Genomic DNA, 20287 nt, shown 5'->3' on the forward strand with positions numbered 1-20287 from the left:
CACCCAGGAGCCCTAGTGTTGAAGTTTTTTTAACGTTTATTTATTTTTGAGAGACAGAGCGTGAAACGGGAGAGGCAGAAAGAGGGAGAGACACAGAATCCAAGGCAGGCTCCAGGCTCTGAGCTATCAGCACAGAGCCTGAACGGGGCTCACACTCACAAATCTTGAGATCATGACCTGAGCCGAAGTCTGGCACTTAACCAACTGAGTCACCCAGGCGCCCCCCTGAAAATATATGTTTGAGAACACATGTGATTATCTCCTTAGGATAAACTCCTACCTGCGTGGCTTAGTCTGGTAAGCATGAGCCTCTTGATTTCAGCTCAGTTCATGATATCCGGGTTCCTGAGCCCCAGCCTGGTGTCAGACTGCTTGGGATTCTCTCTCCTCTCCCTCTTTCTGCCCCTCTCCCCAATCCTGCGTGCACTCTTTCTCATTTTTCTCAAAATAAAGAAATAAAAAACTTTTAAAAAGCTTAAACTCCTAAAAGAGAATGTCTATGTCACAGTATCAGCACACTTCAATTGTGGAGACATTTTGCAGAACCCTTGAAAATTTTTATACCAGTGTTCACTCCCATTATCCTTTATGACGGTGTATTTTCCCGGCCCTCTGTTGGACACTCTCCTCACCTACTTTTACCTTTGCCAAGTTGAAGATACTAAGTTTTGGTCCAATTTTTTATTCTGATGGAAAACAAGAAGCGGGAGGCACCGTAAGAATGTCCGGAAGGAAAGGGACAGAACAGCAAGAAACTGAAAGCAGTTTCATTCCCAGGACAGAAGGCCGCCTAGACTGCTCGCTCTCTCCAGAAGGACATAGTACAGGCATCAGGCCTGGGATAAGAATGTTTTGTCTGGTACCAGATGTACTCATGACCCAGTATAGCATACACTGCAGGTGCACGGCCCGTCAAGATGCCAGATACTATGTTGTATGTGCTCGCTGTTATCAGACAATTTGCAAAAATAAAAGAGGCTTGAGCCAAGAGACCAGTGCTTAGGCTCCTGGAGAGTCAGCCCCCTGCTTTGCAATTCTCCCCTCAGGGCACCTTCAGGCCCGTTCTCTCTACAGCTGGCACCAGAACAGGGACATGAAGGTGGACGTTTGCCACACGCCTGAAGAAGTGCCTAAGTGCCAAAGTGCCGCGGGAACCGAAGGGAACTTTGGAGCCAGGAAGCTCACCCTTCAGGATTTCTGCAGGGTAAGTATGAGGAATTCTACCTCATCTAGTTAGGACTCACATATTTAGCTCTTGCAGACTTTATTAAAGAGCTCAGGGGTAGAAGTGAACTGTTCAGTGTTTAAGGATTCGTTTTATTTGGTAAAGAAACATTGTTACTGGTTTACGCCCTCTGGCAAAAATGCTCTGAATCAGAAACTATGGAATTAGTTTTAGGTGCTGTGGGCAGAGCTTATCAACAAGGAGAAGTAACCCCTCTCTCCTTATCGCCTTTATGTAATTTAATTTCCCTGGCTTTGCAGCCCTTGCAGTCAGAATCCTGGGAAGAAGGGGGCATTAGTTCTTGCAACCCCTCACTGGCTGAAAGTGATCATGTGCTTGTGGATAATGAGGACTGGGAGCCCAGCCCCTAGGCCCACCACCAGAGGGACAGAAACTTACGGGGGTCCCAGGTTAATGGCCCAGAGATAGTTACATCTCAAGCCTCCGGACCCCTGCCTCCCGCACTGCCCCACGGTCCTGAGCCGGTCTATCCTTTTGAGGAAACTAAATGTTCCACTTACTCAAAAAACCCATTTCTTGATACTTCTGCTCGGAGCATCACAGTTCCTGTTTCCCCATGATGCAGATGCTTCAACAAGCTAAGCTTGCGGGGGACACTGAATTAATGGCTACTATGCCTGCAGTTTATCTTGTCAACATTACCCAAATTCCTTCTCATCAGCAATATCCTCAGGGAGGACAACGATTTGTTCATCATTACCTTTAAATTTTAAGGTCATTAAGGATTTGAAACATGCTTGCACGCAGTATTAAGGGGAATTAAGGGGAATTAATTCCCCTTATACTTTGGGATTGATGTGAGGTTTAGCGAATTCAGAGCGACTCATTCCGTGAGACTGGGGGCGGGGGGTCTTAGGTCGCACTGCTCTAAGTGCTCTGAATTTTGCAGTTTAGAACTTGGTGGGATGAAGAAGCACAGATACATGCCTGGTGTTTGGCCACCGCCAATGCTCCTGTGCCCATTACCCGAGAACAACTTACCGGACTGGACAATGGTTTGCCATACAGGTTCAGCTTCAGTATGATGATCAAGCCGCGATACAAGCTAGTTGTGCTGACTTGGTGCCTGGGAGAAAATAGCCAGAAAGGCACTGGACCTTACAAACAGTCCAAGTGTCTTTGCTGTGGCAGATGGGGACATTATAAAAAGGATTGTCCACAGCTGAGTCCTAGAGTCCTAACAATTGCTGTGATACCCCTTGGCCACCAGAAGGAAATACTAAACCTCTTGGCTTTTGTGGCCCATGCAATAAAGGCTGTGACTTTGCAAATCAATGTGGATCTAAATTCCATAAGAATGGAGCTCCCCTGTCGTCTCCGTGGGGAAAAAGGATAATCTGCCCCCCCCCCCCCCCACCACTCACACAAAGCCCTAATGTAAACAATATGGGGAATCAGATTCTACATTGTTATCCTGTGAGCAAAGGGACTCTTCATGCAAGTCTGTCCATGACCCCCTCCAGGCCACAGGAGGGTGCTCTGCATTAGATATCCCAGCCCCATATTCCCTGGTCCTGGAATCTGCCTTGGGAATTTATAAGGTTAAAACTGGCATCTATGGCCCTCTTCCTTCAGGGTCCCTTGGCCGTCTTATTGGACGAAGTACTCTTACATCCAAGGGAGTTCATGTCCACTTAGGAATTAGAGATGCTGATTTTAAGGATGAAATTTTAGGAATGGGTAGTACTTCTGTTCCTTACTGTGTCATGGCAGGAGATCCCATTGCTCAACTAATTACATTGCTTTAAATTCCATGACGATAGAATGGCAGGGAGGGTTTGGACCTACTGGCAAACCGGTATCTTGGCAAATGTTTCTAAAGGACGGAAGGCCTGAGATGACCTTACAAATTAACGGAAAATTGTTTACTGGCCTGGTAGACTCAGGAGCTGACGTCACCATCATTGCTTCTCAGTTTTGGCCCAAGAATTGGCCACTTTGTCCTGTATCCGCAGTCTTTACAGGTGTAGGAAAAGCTACTGATATCCAACAGAATGTAGAAATTTTTCTATGTAAAGGGCCTGAAGGCCAGGCTGCTACTATCCAGCCTCATGTTACTGATAGAGCTACTAATCTGTGGGGAAGAGACCTATGAAGTCAATGGGGAGCGTATATTAATATTCCTTATGTTTCCCCTGCTGGAACGAATATGATGTCCAAAATGAATTATAATCCAGTAAAAGGGCTTGGACAACACGAAAATGGGCATATGAAGCCAAACACTGCTGAAATGCAGCCTCCTTCTATAGAACTGGGATATCCTGTACAGAATTCAAATTTAGTGTAAGGGCCACTATCCTGAACAACATTGTGCCTTACCATTAAAATGGTTAACAACTGCCCTGGTGTGGGTGGAACAGTGGCCCCTTCCAAAAAAGAAATTAGAGGCTTTAGAGCAATTAGTGCAAGAACAATGGGATGCCGGTCATATAGAAATGTCCACTAGTCCATGGAATTCTCGGGTGGGTTGTGATAAAGAAAAGATCTGGGAAATGGAGAATGTTAATAGACTTAAGGAAGGTAAACGAGGTTATACAACCTATGGGACCTTTGCAACCTGGGCTCCCATTGCTACTATGATTCCTCAGACCTGGTCATTAATTATAATAGATTTGAAGATTGTTTTTTCACAATTCTACTACAGCCAGATGAGAGAGAAAAATTTTCTTTTTCTGTACCTTCATACAGTCATATGGTTCCTGTGCAACGCTATCAATGCAAAGTGCTTCCGCAAGGTATGCTTAATAGCCCTTCTATGTGTCAGCATTTTGCTAATCTGCAGCTTTCACAATTAGGCATTAAGTTTCCACAGGTGTTGAATATCCATTACATGGATGATACTCTTTTTGCAGCAGCAATGCCTACACAGGTAGAAGATCTTTATCAAACTGCTAGATTATCGTTACTCAAAAAGGCCTAATAATAGCAGAGGATAAGGTACAAACCCAAGATCCCTTCCTTTATCTTGGTGCAAAAATTCAGAAAGCAACCATCTTTCCCCCAAAAGTATAAAGATGCCGAGATAATTTAAAAACTTTAAATGATTTCCAGAAGTTACTAGAAGATATAAATCGGTTGCGACCTGCTTTGGGAATCCCAACTCCTAGCTTAATCTCATCTTTTTGGAACATTAGCCCTTGATCCCAACCTTAACAGCTATAGAGTCCTCACAAAAGAGGCAGAGGCTGACCTACAATGGATTAAAAATCATATTGAGAATTGTCAGCTCACTCGTATTCGACTTAATGTTCCTCTTCAATTATTGATTTTTCCTACTCCACATTCTCCACTGCGGTCTTATGGCAGGATGGGTGAATCACTAAATGGCTGTTTTTACCAAAAAAGGACACTAAACTTCTTACCATATAGCTGAATAAAATTAGGAATATAATTTGGAGAGGCCAATCCCAACTACGTGTGCTTAATGGTGGTGATCCCTCCTCTATAATTATTCCCTTATCATATCAACAAAGTGATATGGCTTACCAAACTAATATACAATGGCAAATAGCCTTGTCTGATTACGTAGGGAAATTAGACAATCACTATCCAAGGGACCAAATTTTGTCATTTCTCAAGGCTACATCATGGGTTTGGCCAAAGAGAATTCGAGACCAGCCTTTAGCAGATGCTGACACATATTTTACAGATGGAAATGGTCATGGTAGAGCTTCTATACACGGTCCTATCTCTAAGGCCTGGCAGACACCCTATACATCTACCCAAAAGGATGAATTAGCAGCCGTTATAGAATTGTCGCATCTTGTACCTGCCTCCCTCAATGTTGTGACAGATTCACAATATGTGTGGCCCACAGTCCTAAATATTGAAACCACAAATATTGTTCCATGAAATGAATTACATCATCTGTTTTTGCATTTACAAGAATTAATATGGCAAAAGCAACACCTTTGTATATAACTCATGTTCACAGTCATTCTAACCTTCCTGGCCCGTTAGCCTCAGGAAATTCCATTGCTGATGACTTATTACAAGGCTCCTTACGATGACACAACAGGAGCATATGTTTCACCATAGTAATGCCCGAGGACTTGCCCATAGACACGCTGTAACACATGCTCAGTCAAAAGATATTGTTAGTACCCATCCTTCTTGCGAGCTCCTCACTGTGGCTCCATACACCTCTGGAGTGAATCCTCGTGGACTACAGGCAAATGAACTTTGGCAATCTGATGTTACCCATATCGCAGCTTTTGGTAAACTCCCTTATGTGCGTGTTACTGTGGATACCTTCTCCAGATAGATCTGGGCCACGGAATGTACCAGAGAAAAGGCTATGCACGTTATTGCTCATTTTCTTGAAACCTTTGCAATTCTAGGTATCCCACAATGCATTAAAACTGATAATGGCCCTGCATATGTATCTCATAAGGTAGCCCGCTTCTTTGCAGCCCAACAAATTACTCCTCTTACTGGCATTCCCTATAACCCTCAAGGTCAAGGGATCATAGAATGTACTCATCAGGGACTTAAAATTATGTTAATTAAACCAAGAGGGGAAAAAGAAGAAGGACTTAGACCTACACCATGGGACCAATTACACTGTGCCTTATATACTTTAAACTTTTTGGACACACAAAGACCCTATACATGTCCTGCTGCTGAGGTACACTGGCACAGGCAAAAAGCCACCCCTGTTTATCACCTGGTATGTTGGAAAGATGAGAAGGGACACTGGGAAAAGGGAGAGGTTGTTGTGTGGGTCAAACGGTAGGCTTATGTCTCTATGGATCAAGGCTACCAGTGGTTACCCAGTCCCGACTTGATATCCAGGCATGAGCCAGTCCAAGTGACATCAATTCAACATGACTCCACTAATCAAAGAGTTTCTCAGAATGTCCATCCAGAAACTGATAATTGTGCCCAATGCACCACACCCTCTTCCGAGGTACACGAGGTCGCTCAACCTCCCACTTGGGGATAAGTTAAGAGGTTGACACATGATGTTGAAAAAATATTGATGCAGACTTGCAGCCCACAAACTCCTGCTCACCTCTTCCCTGCGATGGTCGCGATTATACTACTACAGTAAGCACTGGTAACTACACTTCCTGGACTTATATCTCTCATCTACCTCTCAGTCAGGATATGACTCAATTGGTATGACTCCTCCATGCTGGTATATACAAATGACACTGAATGGACACCTGGGGCATTTGACAACAGAAGACCACATAGGCCAAATGAAGAAGGTACTGTTATGGATAATTATACTATAGGGATTGAAGTTCCTCCTATGTTTTCATTATGGGAAACACTGCGTCAAAAGTAAGCTTCCAGCATGGCTATCTATTATTAAAAATGGGACCCAACACAAACATGTGTTCATACTATCCGCCCATTCTCTGATTGGCTCCAATCTTACAATTAATGACACTCCTCCAATGCTTCCGTCTTGTGCTACTCGTACATTGTCAGAATGGGACAGATGGGTGACTTAGGAGGCATTTAGAGGGGAGATAGGGTGAGTTCTTTTAAATACTTCCTATGGAAGCATCATTGATTGGAGCCCTATGGTCTCAATTTGCATTAAAAATTCGTTACAAAATCTACAATGGGGTGTTCATAATCATACTATCCTCACCACTGGTAATGGCTCAATTGTTTGGCACAGTGGGGGATTTTCTGCCCCCAGTCCTCATTTACAACCAGGACCCTTACAAAAGCATCTATGGAAATTAACTGCTGTCCCCCACCCTTTCCATACCTGCAAGGGCACATAGTATAAAAACAGCTCCAGCAACATTTCTACTTTATCTTTCACGATCAATAGTACCTAGTACATACGGGTTTTGTCCGTTTGCCATGCACACTATTAAAAGGACAGAGAGTTTGGAATAATTCTGAGGCCCTTATAATCTGTGTTAACTGCTCATTATACATATAAATGTTGTCTTAACAATTCTATACTCTATACTCTGTCACCGGAAAGCTTATATTTACTTAGAGCACTCCCTGGCCTGTGGCTGCCGCTTTGCGTGTCTCGACCACTGCAACATTGTTCAGAAATGTATCTGATGGACCACGCTCTATGGCGAGCTCTTCATGGATCCCGACGGTTTGCTGGAATGCTTGTTGCAGCTCTCATAGGCATTATTGCTGTGTTGCAGCCGCAGCTACTGCGGCTGTCTTGTTGCCCCAATCTGTGCAGACACTACAATTTGTGCAACAATGGCATGAGAAATACTCAAATTTTGGAAGACACACCGGGATATTGACAATCGACTGTCCAGTGAGATTGCAGGCCTACAACAGACTGTGTGATGCTGCTGGGAGGTCAATTACTGAGCTACAAAGACAAATATCATTAAAATGTGATTGGAACACTACATCAATATGTGTAACCCCATTATCGTTTAATAACACTAAATTTCCTTGGAATGATGTTAGAGACACTTGCTCGGGCAATCTAATGTGTCTATGGACATTCAACATCTGCAAGCACAGATCTATGAGACTTTCAAAACCAATCTGGGCATGTTATCCAGATCTAAGATCTTAGAAAGTATATCAGAGGGATGAGGAAAATTAAACCCAATAGAGCATGTTAAGATATTTAGCTTCTCTACTGCTATTCTGTTTGCCTTAACATGCAATGTATTTATCTTTGCGTGTACAGTCTGTGCCAGAGACGACGAGCCTGTCAATGTACCGACCGACAGTTCGGGTTATGCAATGTCCTCCTACAGTCCATCGTATACAGACAGAAAGGGGGAGATGCTGGAGAACAACCGGCCAGAGGCACCATAAGAATGTCCTGAAGGAAAGGGACAAAGCAGCAAGAAACTGAAAGAAGTTTCATTCCCAGGACAGAAAGCCACTGGGAGTGCTGGTTCTCTCCAGAAGGACATCATCGGGGAGCCACCTTGGGGATAAGAATGTTCCTTCTGGTTCCTTCATGACCCAGTATGGAAAACACTGCAGGTACATGACCTGTCAAGAGGCCAAATACTGTGTTGTATTTACTTGCTGTTGTCAACAATTTGCAAAAATCAAAGAGGCTTGAGCCAGGGGACCGAGGCTTTGGCTCCTGGAGAGTCTTAGCCCCCTGCTTTGCAATCCTCTCATACCACACCTTTATAGGACCAGTCTCTCTACATATTCCACTCTCTCATTTTCTTTGTGTTTATTTATTACCAATATAGGTGTGTGACGTTTCGTGTCTTCCTTTCCAAAGTGTTCTCTAATATTTCTAATTCTCTTTTTTTCTTATTATTTGAGTGTAGCTTACACACACTATTCCATTCCTTTCAGGTTTACAACATAGTGACTCATCATATAATCCAATAATTGCACTCTTGGGTGTTCACCCCCCTAAAAGTGAAAACACCAATTCTTTTATTTTTAAGGTTTATTTGTACCTTATTTGTGTACTCAGAGAGAGAGTACACAAGCAGGGGAGGGGCAAAGAGAGAGGGAAAGGGAGGGAGAAAGAGAGAATCCCTAGCAGACTCAGTGCTGTCAGCCCAGAGACTGATGCAGCGTCCACACACAAACTGCGAGTATGCATGTCCACACTAAGGAGCATTGTACAGACATTTAGATGCTATTTCCACATCAGAAATGATTTTTGTTTCACTGAGTTTTGAAACATTTAGAAGTAGGAGTCCCAGGAAGTGTTTCTACTTTTCGGTTTTCCCTGTATCACCATCACGGGGCTGGAGGACAAGGTGCACAGGGACACAGACACCTCAGCAATGGCACTGGCCCTGATCTCTCCTCTCCTGCAATCCCGCCTCACCCCTGAGCCTGACCCCTGTGGAGTCCAGGGCTGCTCAGAAACTTCTTCCTTTCCCCACTGACACCCAGGTTTCTGCTCAGACATCTCTACCCAGCTTACAGTCCAGACCCCACTCAGGCTGCTCAGTCAGAATCCACCTGAGAGCAGAGCAGTGGGGTGAGGGAGGGGGTGTCCCCTTACCTTCCACCCCACCTGCGGCCACAAGGCCAAGGAAACAAGACCCAGCTGTCTTTCTCCTCCTCAGCCAGGCCCTCCCTAGGGTCTCTTTCAGCTCCAGCACCTGGACAGGGGTCCGGACACCAGGGGGCGCCCTCATCCCAAATGATGTTCAGTGAGTTAGGTTGTTTTCAAAAGCAACAGGGATACAACCTGTGTTCCCCCCACAGACAAATGGCTAAGGAAGATGTGTGGTATATACACACACATATATACACACACACTAGAATATTATGCGGCCACAAGAAGGATGAGATCTTGCCACTTGTGACAACATGGATGGACAAACAGGGCAGTGTGTCTGCTAAGTGAAAGAAATCAGATTGAGAAAGACAAGTACCACATGATCTCACTCCTATGTGGAACTTACAAAAAAAGACAAATGAATAAATAGACAAGCAAACAGCAGAATCAGACCTATAAATACAGAGAACTCACTGATGACTGCCAGAGGGAAGGAGGTTAGGAGGATGGGCACAGTGGGTGAGGGTAGTGGAGGCACAGGCTCCAGTTATGGAAGGAACAGGTCATAGGAACAAAAGGCACAGCACAGGGCATATCATCAGTGATACTGTAACATCACTGTCTGGTGACAGGTGGCAGCTACACTCTGGTGAGCACAGCATGGTGTAGACAGAGGGTGAAGGGCCCCTGGGTGGCAGTGGGTTCTCCGCTCATGGTCCCAGGGCCATGGGATCCAGCCCCGCAGGAATCAGCCTGCTTGAGATTCTCTTATTCTGTCTCTCTCTCTCTCTCTCCCTCCCTCCCTCCATCCCTCCCTGACTCTCTTCCCTGCTCTGGCTGTTTCTCTCTCAAAAAAAGAAAATGTGTACAGAAGTTGAGTCAATTTATGTACACCTGAAACTAATGTAATTGTGTTTTCCAACTATATTCAAAGTTAAAAATATTTTTTAAAAGAAATTAATTAGGGAGTATAAACCTTAGGGGTGCCTGGGTAGGTAAGTCAGTTGGGCATCCGACTCTTGATTTCAGCTCAGGTCATGTATGATCTCCTGGTTCCTGGGTGTGAGACCAGCATCAGGCTCTGTGAAATGGTGCGTCCTCTCCCATGGCTTCAACCGCAGAGAAAACGTGCAGTTACAATAAGGCATGGGAAGGCTAAGTGAGACTGGCAGAAGCACAAACCCCTATACATGCAGGTGTTCGTGTGGTGTGTGGGGACAGAGGAGAGACTGAGGTGCAAAAAAAAATTAATTGGATGAGAGAGGAAAGGGACCGGACATAGAAATGAACAAAACATCCCAACATGGCATCAAGGTCGCGGGACATAAACTTGTCAGGCACCCATTAGGAATCAGGCACCATTCTCTGGACTACATGGTTCAAGACAAAGTCTCTAAGGAACAAGGAGACTCTGAAGAGTTGGAGGAACCAGTTTCATGGGATCAATACTCACTGGAGGAGACAATGTGCATCTCATCAGGCCGCTCACTGCTACTGCCCTCAGTGTGACCTTGCACCTCACTGAGGATCTTTTCACTTGACACAAATGTGATGGCCAAGCCCTTGGGGGAACTGGCCTGCTCAGGCCTCCTGGAAGGGGACAGAGGGTAGCACTGGAAGACCCCAAAGTAGGAAGACACCCAAAAGGAGGGACGAGGGTGTAATGTATGAAGACATAGGAAATCAGGGGCTGGGAGAGGACACTGGGAGGTCTGTGTGGGTGTGCAGCTTACAGGTAGGTGTTGGAATCGCCAGGCCGGTGGTAGTTGATGGCAGAGTTCACCTGCTTAATGTCCATGCTTGGCCACATAGGTTGCTGGCCACAAGAATTCGTTATTGAAGACCTTTAAACTACTGATACCAAAAAGACAATCATAACATGTTTGTTTCTCAGAAAGACAATCATAAACATGTTCACAGACCTTTATCTCATGGGTCTCATTTCCTCCCAAGGACACAAGATATCTTTCCATCTCTCACTCACCTCTCCTCCCGGGGCATCCTACAGTGGATGGCAATGGCTGGCAAGTTCTGCTCCACCAGGAGCTGGGCCAGGGCAATGCAATGCTGCGTAGACTTCACAAAGATCTCGCCTGTGTGTGGAGAGTAGGGGGATGTGGGCCCCTGGGTGTGTGTGGAGGGGAGAGTGACAATGTGCCAGAGTGGGAGATTTTAGGAAGTACACCTTCCACTTGACTCAGGGACACAGTCCACGACTCAGGGACACAGTGTGACAAAGAGCGCTCTGTGCAATAGGTGAGGAGTCCAGGCCAAGTCCCAGGTCCCCAGGCCCGCCTCTCAGGGTCTCTGGCCCCAGGGCGGCGTCGGGGGCGGGGAAGCCCAGTGTTGGGGAGTCCCCATCTGCCCTGGTTTCACTTCTCCTGTCACAACCTGTGTCAGGTCCTTCTGCCTGGATACTGATGACGCGGCCTCGGTTCACACTCCTATTAGTGTCCAGTTTCCGGAGAAGCCAATCAGCGGCACCGCGGTTCCGGGGTATCAAGTTTCCGCACCCGCCTCCTGAGACTCACATTTCAGCCCAGACCCCGAGCATGCGGGTCGTGATGCCCCCAACTCTGTTCCTGCTGCTGTCGGGGGCCCTGGCCGCGCCCCAGACCTGGGCGGGTGAGTGCGGGGTCGGGAGGAAAGGGACTCTGAGGGGCAGGAGGGAGGAGACCGCCCGGCGGGGACGCGGAACCCCCGGGGAGGCGACTGTCCTCCGCCCCGACCCCAGACCCCCACCCGCCTCCCGCCCCACCCCGGGCTGCCCTCCCCCGACCCTCCCGGACTCCGCCCTGCTCTCCCCAACTCGGGTCCCCCTCGCCCTGCCCTCCCGGCCGCTTCCCCCTGGGACCCGGGCCCCGCGCGGGGAGGAGGGTCGGGCGAGGTCTCAGCCCCTCCGCGCCCGCAGGCTCCCACTCCCTGAGGTATTTCTCCACCGCGGTGTCCCGGCCCGGCCTCGGGAAGCCCCGCTTCATCTCCGTGGGCTACGTGGACGACACGCAGTTCGTGCGGTTCGACAGCGACGCCCCGAATCCGAGGATGGAGCCGCGGGCGCCGTGGGTGGAGCAGGAGGGGCCGGAGTATTGGGACCGGGAGACGCGGAACGTGAAGAACACCGCACAGATTTTCCGAGTGAACCTGCAGACCGCCCTCCGCTACTACAACCAGAGCGGTTCCGGTGAGCGACGCGGGCCCGGGTCCGGGTCACGACCCCCAGCCCCACGGACGGGCCGGGGTCGCCCCGAGTCTCCGGGTCAGAGCGCTGCCCCGAGGCCGCGACCCTCGTCCCACGACCCTGGAAAAGCCCGAGGGAGCTTTTAGGCGGGTTTACTTTCGATTTCACCTTAATCACTGCTGCTCTGGGGCGGGGGCAGGGTCTCACACCTTACAGGATATGTATGGCTGTGACGTGGGGCCAGACGGGCGCTTCCTCCGCGGGTACAGTCAGGTGTCCTATGACGGCAAGGATTACATCGCCCTGAACAAGGACCTGCGCTCCTGGACCGCAGCGGACACCGCGGCGCAGATCACACGCCACAAGTGGGAGGAGGCCGGTGAGGCGGAGCAGAACAGGAACTACCTGGAGGGCACGTGCGTGGAGTGGCTCGCCAAATACCTGGACATGGGGAAGGAGACGCTGCTGCGCACAGGTACTGGGACCGCGGGGCCTCCTTGATCTCCCCTCCACTGGGGCTGGCTTCCCACGAGGAAGGGAAAATGGACTCAGTGTCACGATAGCGCCCCTCCCACGGGTGGGAAGAGGGAGATCCGCCTCGGAGTTCATATGCCTACTAGAGACTGACTCACCTTGAGGGTGCTTTTCTCTAAAAAAGACAGGAATCCAGTCTCTCCCTGGGATGCAGGTTGAGACATCCCAGAAATAACCCATCAGCAGTTCCCTCTGACCCTGGCAGCCACCTTGTGAACCCTGACCTTCCCTCTCAAGGCCTTGTCTCCATCTGGGACGTATTTGGAGATCTGATTCCGGGTTTTCTGAGTCACTCACCCTCCACCACACTCAGGACCACAGTGTGTTCCCCCCTTGGACCTGCAGCCTCCTACCTGGGTTCTCTCCCTGATTCCAGAACTTAACAAGGATCAGGAGATCCCAAAGGCTAGACTGCTCTCTGGGTTTTGTGCTTCTTCCATCCAGACCAGTGGTCCTGTCCACCTCAGGATGGTCAGGTGGATGCAGTTTCAGTGGCCCATAAAGCTAAACCACAGTGTGGATTCTCTGTTTCTTCTTCCTCAGAATCTCCCGACACACGGGTGACCCGCCACCCCATCTCTGACCGTGAGGTGACCCTGAGGTGCTGGGCCCTGGGCTTCTACCCTGCAGAGATCACCCTGACCTGGCAGCATGATGGGCAGGACCACACCCAGGACGCAGAGCTTGTGGACACCAGACCTTCAGGAGATGGAACCTTCCAGAAGTGGGCGGCTGTGGTGGTGCCTTCTGGAGAGGAGCAGAGATACACGTGCCATGTGCAGCACGAGGGGCTGCCCGAGCCCATCACCCTGAGATGGGGTAAGGAGGGTTTGGGGTAGAGCCCCGTGTCAGGGAAAGCAGGGCCCTTCTGGAAATTTCAGAGTCAGGACTGAAGCCAGAGGTCTGGGCCCCTCACCTTCCTTCCCTTTCCAGAGCCATCCTCTCTGCCCTCCATCCCGATCCTGGGCATCGTTGCTGGTGTGGCTGTCCTTGTGGTCACTGTGGTGGTTGGAGCTGTGATCTGGAGGAAGAAGTTCTCAGGTAGGAACAGAGTGGGGGGATGTGAGTTCTCTTGTCCCACTGGGGGTTTTCCTAGGCAGCACATTGTCCTGACTGGTTCCTGGGAAGTTCCATCCACACACATGGACCTGCCCACTCTGGAGCCGTTACTAACATTCACTCTGTAGCAAAGCACTTGTGAAAATGAAGAACAGATTTTCACTTGGTAATTCTGGTGATGGGGACCTGATTCCCAGCAGTGACAGTACACAGAGGAAGGTCCCTGCTCAGGACAGACCCCCAGCAAGTCAGGTGGTCCTGTGACCCACCCCACCCTCCCCACACACACCTGTTTCTTCATGTATCCAATCTTGTCCTGGGTCTTCAGTCAGAATTCTGGAAACTTCATTGTGAACAAGGATTAGGAGGTTGCTCTAGGATCACATGGCCCAGTTGTCCCAGGTGTCTAAAATGGTATTTTATTCCACAGGAGGAAAAGGACCAAGCTACTCTCATGCTGCACGTAAGTATCGAGGAAGTGATCCCTGAAACCTGGGATAATGTAGACAGGACCCCTTGAGGAGCTCACGCCCCCACCCCCACCCCCAATAGCTGCTCCTTAGTCTCAACTCCTGTGACTCTGATCATGTCCTGTTTGTTCTACCCCAGGCGATGACAGTACCCAGGGCTCTGATTCGTCTCTCATGGCTCTTAAAGGTAAGACTCTGGAGGGTGAAGTGGGAAGGAGTGGGGGCACTAGGGACACTTTGAGCATGAGGGGGGCTGTTGAAATGTGGCACTTATGTGACTGACCTAAATGTGTTCATGATAAATTTTTTTACACTGTGAGACCCGCTGCCTGTGGTGCACTGAGCGATGCAGGATCTGTTCATGCTCCCACTTGGTGACATCGAGATCCCCTGACTTCCTGCAGATGGTGTCAGAATGTGTCTGCATTCCTATTAGCATATCGTGAGGACACAGGAGACTGGCCCCCATGCCCACCATGAGGTGTTCTGATTCGTGTTCTGTCTCCATTCCTGTCTTTCCTTCATGTTGGGCTGAGTACTGATGCCTTACTTCCCTACTGAAAATGAGAATCCTGATAAGAATTTGTGTTCTGTAATTCTTGGTATGTGGGCATGATGAGATAATAAAAGAGAGGATTTGTATGGTTGGAACAGAAAATAAATGAAAGCCCTGAGAACCTTCCAGAACCTGGATGTTTCCTGTGCCGTGTCTGTTGCAGGTGGGGACAGGAGAGGGCTGGAGGAGCCAAGCGGGGATGGGGCCTGGGTCCAGTCGGTGCTCAGTGCATCCTTGGAGTGTCGTGCTCCCTCCTCAGCTGAGTCATGTCTCTGCTCCTTGTCCTTGTCCCTCTGTGGAACCTTGTCTCACCAGGACCATGACCACAGGGATGTGAACGTCACCTGTCACCAGGACCTTGTGGAGCCAGAGCTTCCTGTGACTGGGTCAGCCCAGGCTCCATCCTGGGTTGTGACCTCAGGCCCATCTTTTGGGGTTTTTTTTCCTTGTGTCTGTGATGCATCAGGCCTGTTCTTGCTCTTGTGTCCGAGTTCCTGTATCATTCTCCCCGGATCACCCCGGTGGTTACAGCACCAGGAGTCCTTTGGGCTGTTGTTCCCACAGGCCTAGGTGGCCCCTGCACACAGGGGTCTCTGGGGTTTGGAGACATGAATTTTCAGATTCATCCAATCTTCCCCTTCCTCTCGAGCTGTCTTCTGGATTATTCTTTAGATTCTGGAGGTAGGAGGAGTCTGAGAGTTTCTCATCGTTACTACGCTTCAGTTAGTTTCTACCTTCCCTGCCTCTCTATGCCCTCTCCCTGCCCTTAGTTCTAGTGATGCTAGTTCTGGCTCCCATCCATGTTCATGGATTTATAAAGCAGGGTCTAATGTAGATTTCTATTTGGTTGGAGCAACGGCCTCATAGAGCATAAATACAGTGATTCTAAAGACAGGAATGTAACTGTGTGCTGTGCTGTGCAGGGGTAATGCTGTGGGAGGGGGGAGCTGAGCAGAGAGAGTGGGGAGCACCCCTGGGGGAAAGTAGAGGCTGCACTGATGGTGAGGTGGGAGCACTTTCTGCGGGAGCTGCCACAGACCGGCTGTGCCTGAGGCTCATCCAGAAGACATAGGTCCTCTGCGCTGACCACTTGTTCCACTGATAATGTCATGTGCCACGTGCAGGACCTGCTATTTTTTCATCTAAGCACCTCAGTAAGTAAGAAGAGGCAAACGTGCTGGTCTTGTGGAGAATATGTCCTAGGGGTGAGGGACAGACTCTACTTGACCTTGGATCAATTTGGGGACTGAGGGCAATGACCCCATTGAGCAGTCAGAAATCCAAGTATAACCTTTGACTCCCCTGAAACTTAAATACTACCACTAATAACATGCTGTTGATAAGAAGCCTTACTGAAAACAGGAACAGTCATTCAACACATGTTTTGTACGTTACATGGATATGTACATGTATTCTTACAATAAATTAAGGTGGAGAAAATAGTAAGAAAACATAAGAGAAACTGCATTGACAGCACTTATTGTATAAAAGTCCACAGATCGGTGGATGTGCACATGTCAAACCAGTGTAATTCAGAGTCAACTGTATATTGTACAAATGTGGTAAATAAGGGAAGTGTTTAAATTGGAAATTGGTAGGTGCTTTGAGGAAGGTGACCCAGAGAGTTACCTGTGTGGGGACAGGGAAGGTGGCTACTTTACTATGGTAGTAAGTGTGAGCCTCACTGGGAAGCTGACCTCTGAGAGATGGGTGGGACACAACGAGTTGTTGAAGAGCATGTCTCAAGGAATTCTTTCCAGGCAGGGGAACTTCCAGACACACACACTAGGGCAGGAGCGTGTCCTTGTTCAAGGAAGGGTGAGAGGCCACTGTGGCTGGAGCAGAGAGCATGGGAAATGCACTCAGATATCTAGGCTTTAGGATTAGAAGACTTTTAAATTTTCTCTGAGTGACATGTGGAGTCACCGGATGGTTTAGATCAGATGGTCCACGTGGTAGTACTTCTCTCAGCAGCATCTGTTTGCTGCTATGCAGAATCGACAGGTGAAGGGCAGGAGACCCATAGGGAGACTGTAGGAAGCCAGTGCAGTTTCCAGGAGGGGGGATGTTGGATTTATTTTGGGGTTTGAAGAGAGAAATAACAGGAAGTTGCTGTACTCTGGTTATTGTGTGTGTGTGCATGTGTGTGTGCGTGTGTGTGTGTGTATGTTCTGGATACATTTAAAGATGAACTTAGCAGCATGTCCTAATGTATTAATTCTGCGTTGTGAGAAGGAGGAATCGAGGACGGCATCCAATACTTCAGACTGCAAGAAGAAAGGGGGGTGTCTTCCAATGAGACAGGGAAGATTTTGGAAGTAGGACATTTGGGGAAGCTTCATCACAGGCACTCAGTTTAGGAATGTCAAATCTGAGATTATTAGAAATACAAGCGAAGTTCCAGCTGGAGGTAGAGTGCAGGGTGGGAGAAATATCTAGGTTGAAGAAATAGATGTGGGAGGTGACACCATATAAATGATGTTTAGAGCCTTCAGCATAGATGAGGTCACCAAGGAGTTGATGGCCATAGAAGAGAAAGGAACAGGACCAAACCCTGGACTCCTCATTGCTAAGCAAGGTGATCATAGCACACGCACATACTGAACAGTTCTGGTTCTGCACCTAGAAGGCACACACTCCGGGGAGACCCAGCTTTCAGCGTGCACAGAAATTTCCTGGACTTAGGAAGAGCTAGACAGTCTGGAGTAGAGCGTGAGATTCTGGGTTTATAACAAGGTTGGTGCTGCTTCTGGTCTTCACATCACACACTGAGCACCAAGTACATAAAGCAGGATCCCACGTGGCTGTGCCTCAGCCTCTCCTGTGGGGCTTATTAAGTAGTGATTCCTGGGTCCACGCCCAACACTCTAACAGGGTATGTGGAGAGAGGCCTGAGTGTTTTGTAACGAACCCATGAGCAATCCTGGGGTTCCACCAGATAGAGTTGCAGTGAAGTCACTGATGAGAGCCCTCATTGTGGGAAGGGGTCTTACATCCACATTGAAATGTTGTTGTTTTTTCTAGGAAGAAAAATGCAAGACCTGCTGGGAGATACATATTTTCTCTCCTAGGGGGCACAGCCAGGTGGCAGATTGAGGAAGTGGTTGTCAGCTCAACATAAAATCTCTGAGATAACAAGAGTGTAGATCTTAAATGTTTGCACCACACCAAAGGAAATGGTAACTATGTGACAAGTTGCAGGTCTAGGGTAATGCTCTGTTTGTAAGCATTTTGCAGCATAGAAACGTATCAAGTCAAGAAACTGTAGCCTTAAACTGACACAATGGTGTATGTCAGTTATATCTCAGTAAAACTGGTGAAAAAAAGTCTGAAATCATGCTCTCTAACGCTATTCCCTACATCAACTTCTCCCTCTTTGTGATACATGTGCACAGTTACAGACTGTGATGAGAGAAAGAGAATGTGGGGCCTTGTTCTATTTTAAGGAAAGTCACAAACCAGGCTTGAGTCTACACAGACGGGAACAGAATCCACAATGGACCCGATGGGGAGGCTCACATATAGCCAGGGCCCTGCTCCTGGGTATAGATGCCACCCTCGCGACACAGTCCCCTGACATAGGACACTGGATTGGAGGCTGAGACTGCTGTTGCTGCTGCCCCTTGCAACTGCATGACACCACTGTCACTCAAACACCTGTGCCAAATGCCATGTAGTGCGGTCCCAGCCTATCTGTCCCATGTCCTGAGAGAGATTCTGGCAGGTGGTCACGTGACTGTGAAGTTTCATGCCACGTCCAATGCAAGAGTGTTTGGCAAAGTGGGTTCTCCTCTCCATGGTCTCTGCCCTCCGTCAACATTTTTAAATGTGGAAGTTTTTCATATGGGAAGAGGATATTAGCTCTGGGCATGGAAACAGGGCGGGGCCAGGAATGGAAAAAGAATGACAAATTGCAACATTTGGAGCAGTGATTTGAGACTACAACTTGATATGATACATTGTAGGCACTCAGGTCAGATTGGAGGAAGGAGTGACTAAATACGGGGTCTTTCAACTTTTCCCCTTGATAGTTGTTATGGGATCCAGCTTTTGTCTACTCCAGTTGTACTCACAGGTAAGTGGAGTAGCACTGTCGGGTGATGAAGTCATTGTTCAAAATGTCTTCTCCAGCCTTTGTCTCTTCCTAGGATTAAGTAACCCAGATCTGTAACACTTCAAATAATCCTCATACATACAGTAACACTTCATATTTTTTGTACATGCCCGTGTTTCTGGGCAGAGTGTCCAAAATTTACCAGGTTTTATGTGACCCTCAGAAAAGTCTGCAAAATCATTCCAGGTTAGACATTGTGCTCCTCCACGTCTGGTCCACGAACAGCTAGTAATCAAACTGTTTTTAGCAGATCCAATGACGATATACAGGCTTATTTTTGTCTTGATAGCCAGTCTGAGACAGGATAAGGTTTCACTTTCATTTCTGGCTCTATCTGTTTGTGGGCTGATGCACATTCACAGACCAGTGCTGGCTCACGGAAGACACAGATCACCACTGGTTTAGGTAGACTTGTATTCTACCATCTCGTCTGGTGCTGGATAAATCGCAGAAATGAAACAATTGTGAATGGGGATCCTCTTCCAGTAACACAGTAGACTAAGTTTTAAGACTGCCTCTTCCAATAAAAACAACTAATCATGATTTATACATAGATGTATACAATAATATGTATAAAATATATATTATATATTGTATATATTTCACCCACAAGAAAAATCAGGAGAATAATAATCATTTAGGCCAAAATATAATAATAGGCAAAAAGCCAGGGATGATGGCTGCTCTGATACTTATGGTGTATTTCAAATCTAGAAAATCTTTGCTTGCTTCTCAGGCTCATGAACTTCATAGACAAGAAATAATGCCCAGAGCTCACTCTATTTCATGAGAAACATCCCTCCCTGAAAGTATGGGAACCTAAGATTCATAGATTCATATCCTCAGGAAAGGGTGACACGAATCAGATTGACTCGACTCTGTCTTCAAGAACAAGAAGATATTACTCTAAGGAGGTTTTCTTGGAGCTAGCACGAAGTGAGCAAACAACTACTTCAAAGAATTTCCAATCACAGACTAACGCTTCTGTGATTTGTAGTCCAAATTTGCGTTTATTTGGGGCCAAAATACCTTCTAGTCATTAGTTCAGTTTATTATTGTCCTGGATTGATATTGACTCAAGTTTATAAGAAAGAAACAAATTTCTCTAGAGAAATCTACATTTAACCTATGTGTCAAAAAATTTACACAAAGAATTGCACAAAGAAAAAGAGAAACTTGGGGCGCCTG

General features: G+C 47.6%; 1 protein-coding gene across 5 annotated transcripts in view; it reads left to right on the plus strand.

Moving 5' to 3' along the window:
• The window catches only part of LOC122489348 (class I histocompatibility antigen, Gogo-B*0103 alpha chain-like), a 116901-nt gene extending 101785 nt beyond the window's left edge, over positions 1-15116 (plus strand). Inside the window, exons 1-8 of one of the 5 annotated variants that reach the window (XM_043591060.1) lie at positions 11683-11813; positions 12100-12369; positions 12566-12841; positions 13444-13719; positions 13834-13941; positions 14390-14422; positions 14569-14616; positions 14744-15116. In XM_043591060.1, the coding sequence (XP_043446995.1) occupies positions 11741-11813; positions 12100-12369; positions 12566-12841; positions 13444-13719; positions 13834-13941; positions 14390-14422; positions 14569-14616; positions 14744-14748 (1089 nt within the window). In that variant the 5' untranslated portion in view covers positions 11683-11740 and the 3' untranslated portion in view covers positions 14749-15116. Of the gene's footprint in view, positions 1-11680; positions 11814-12099; positions 12370-12565; positions 12842-13443; positions 13720-13833; positions 13942-14389; positions 14423-14568; positions 14617-14743 lie in introns of those variants that run through there. The other 4 variants (XM_043591065.1, XM_043591067.1, XM_043591061.1 and 1 more) reach the window with 4 other exon arrangements.
• The last annotated feature ends 5171 nt before the right edge of the window (positions 15117-20287 follow it).

The sequence above is a fragment of the Prionailurus bengalensis genome, chromosome B2 (assembly GCF_016509475.1).
Source record: "Prionailurus bengalensis isolate Pbe53 chromosome B2, Fcat_Pben_1.1_paternal_pri, whole genome shotgun sequence".
Classification (NCBI taxonomy): Eukaryota; Metazoa; Chordata; class Mammalia; order Carnivora; family Felidae; genus Prionailurus; species Prionailurus bengalensis.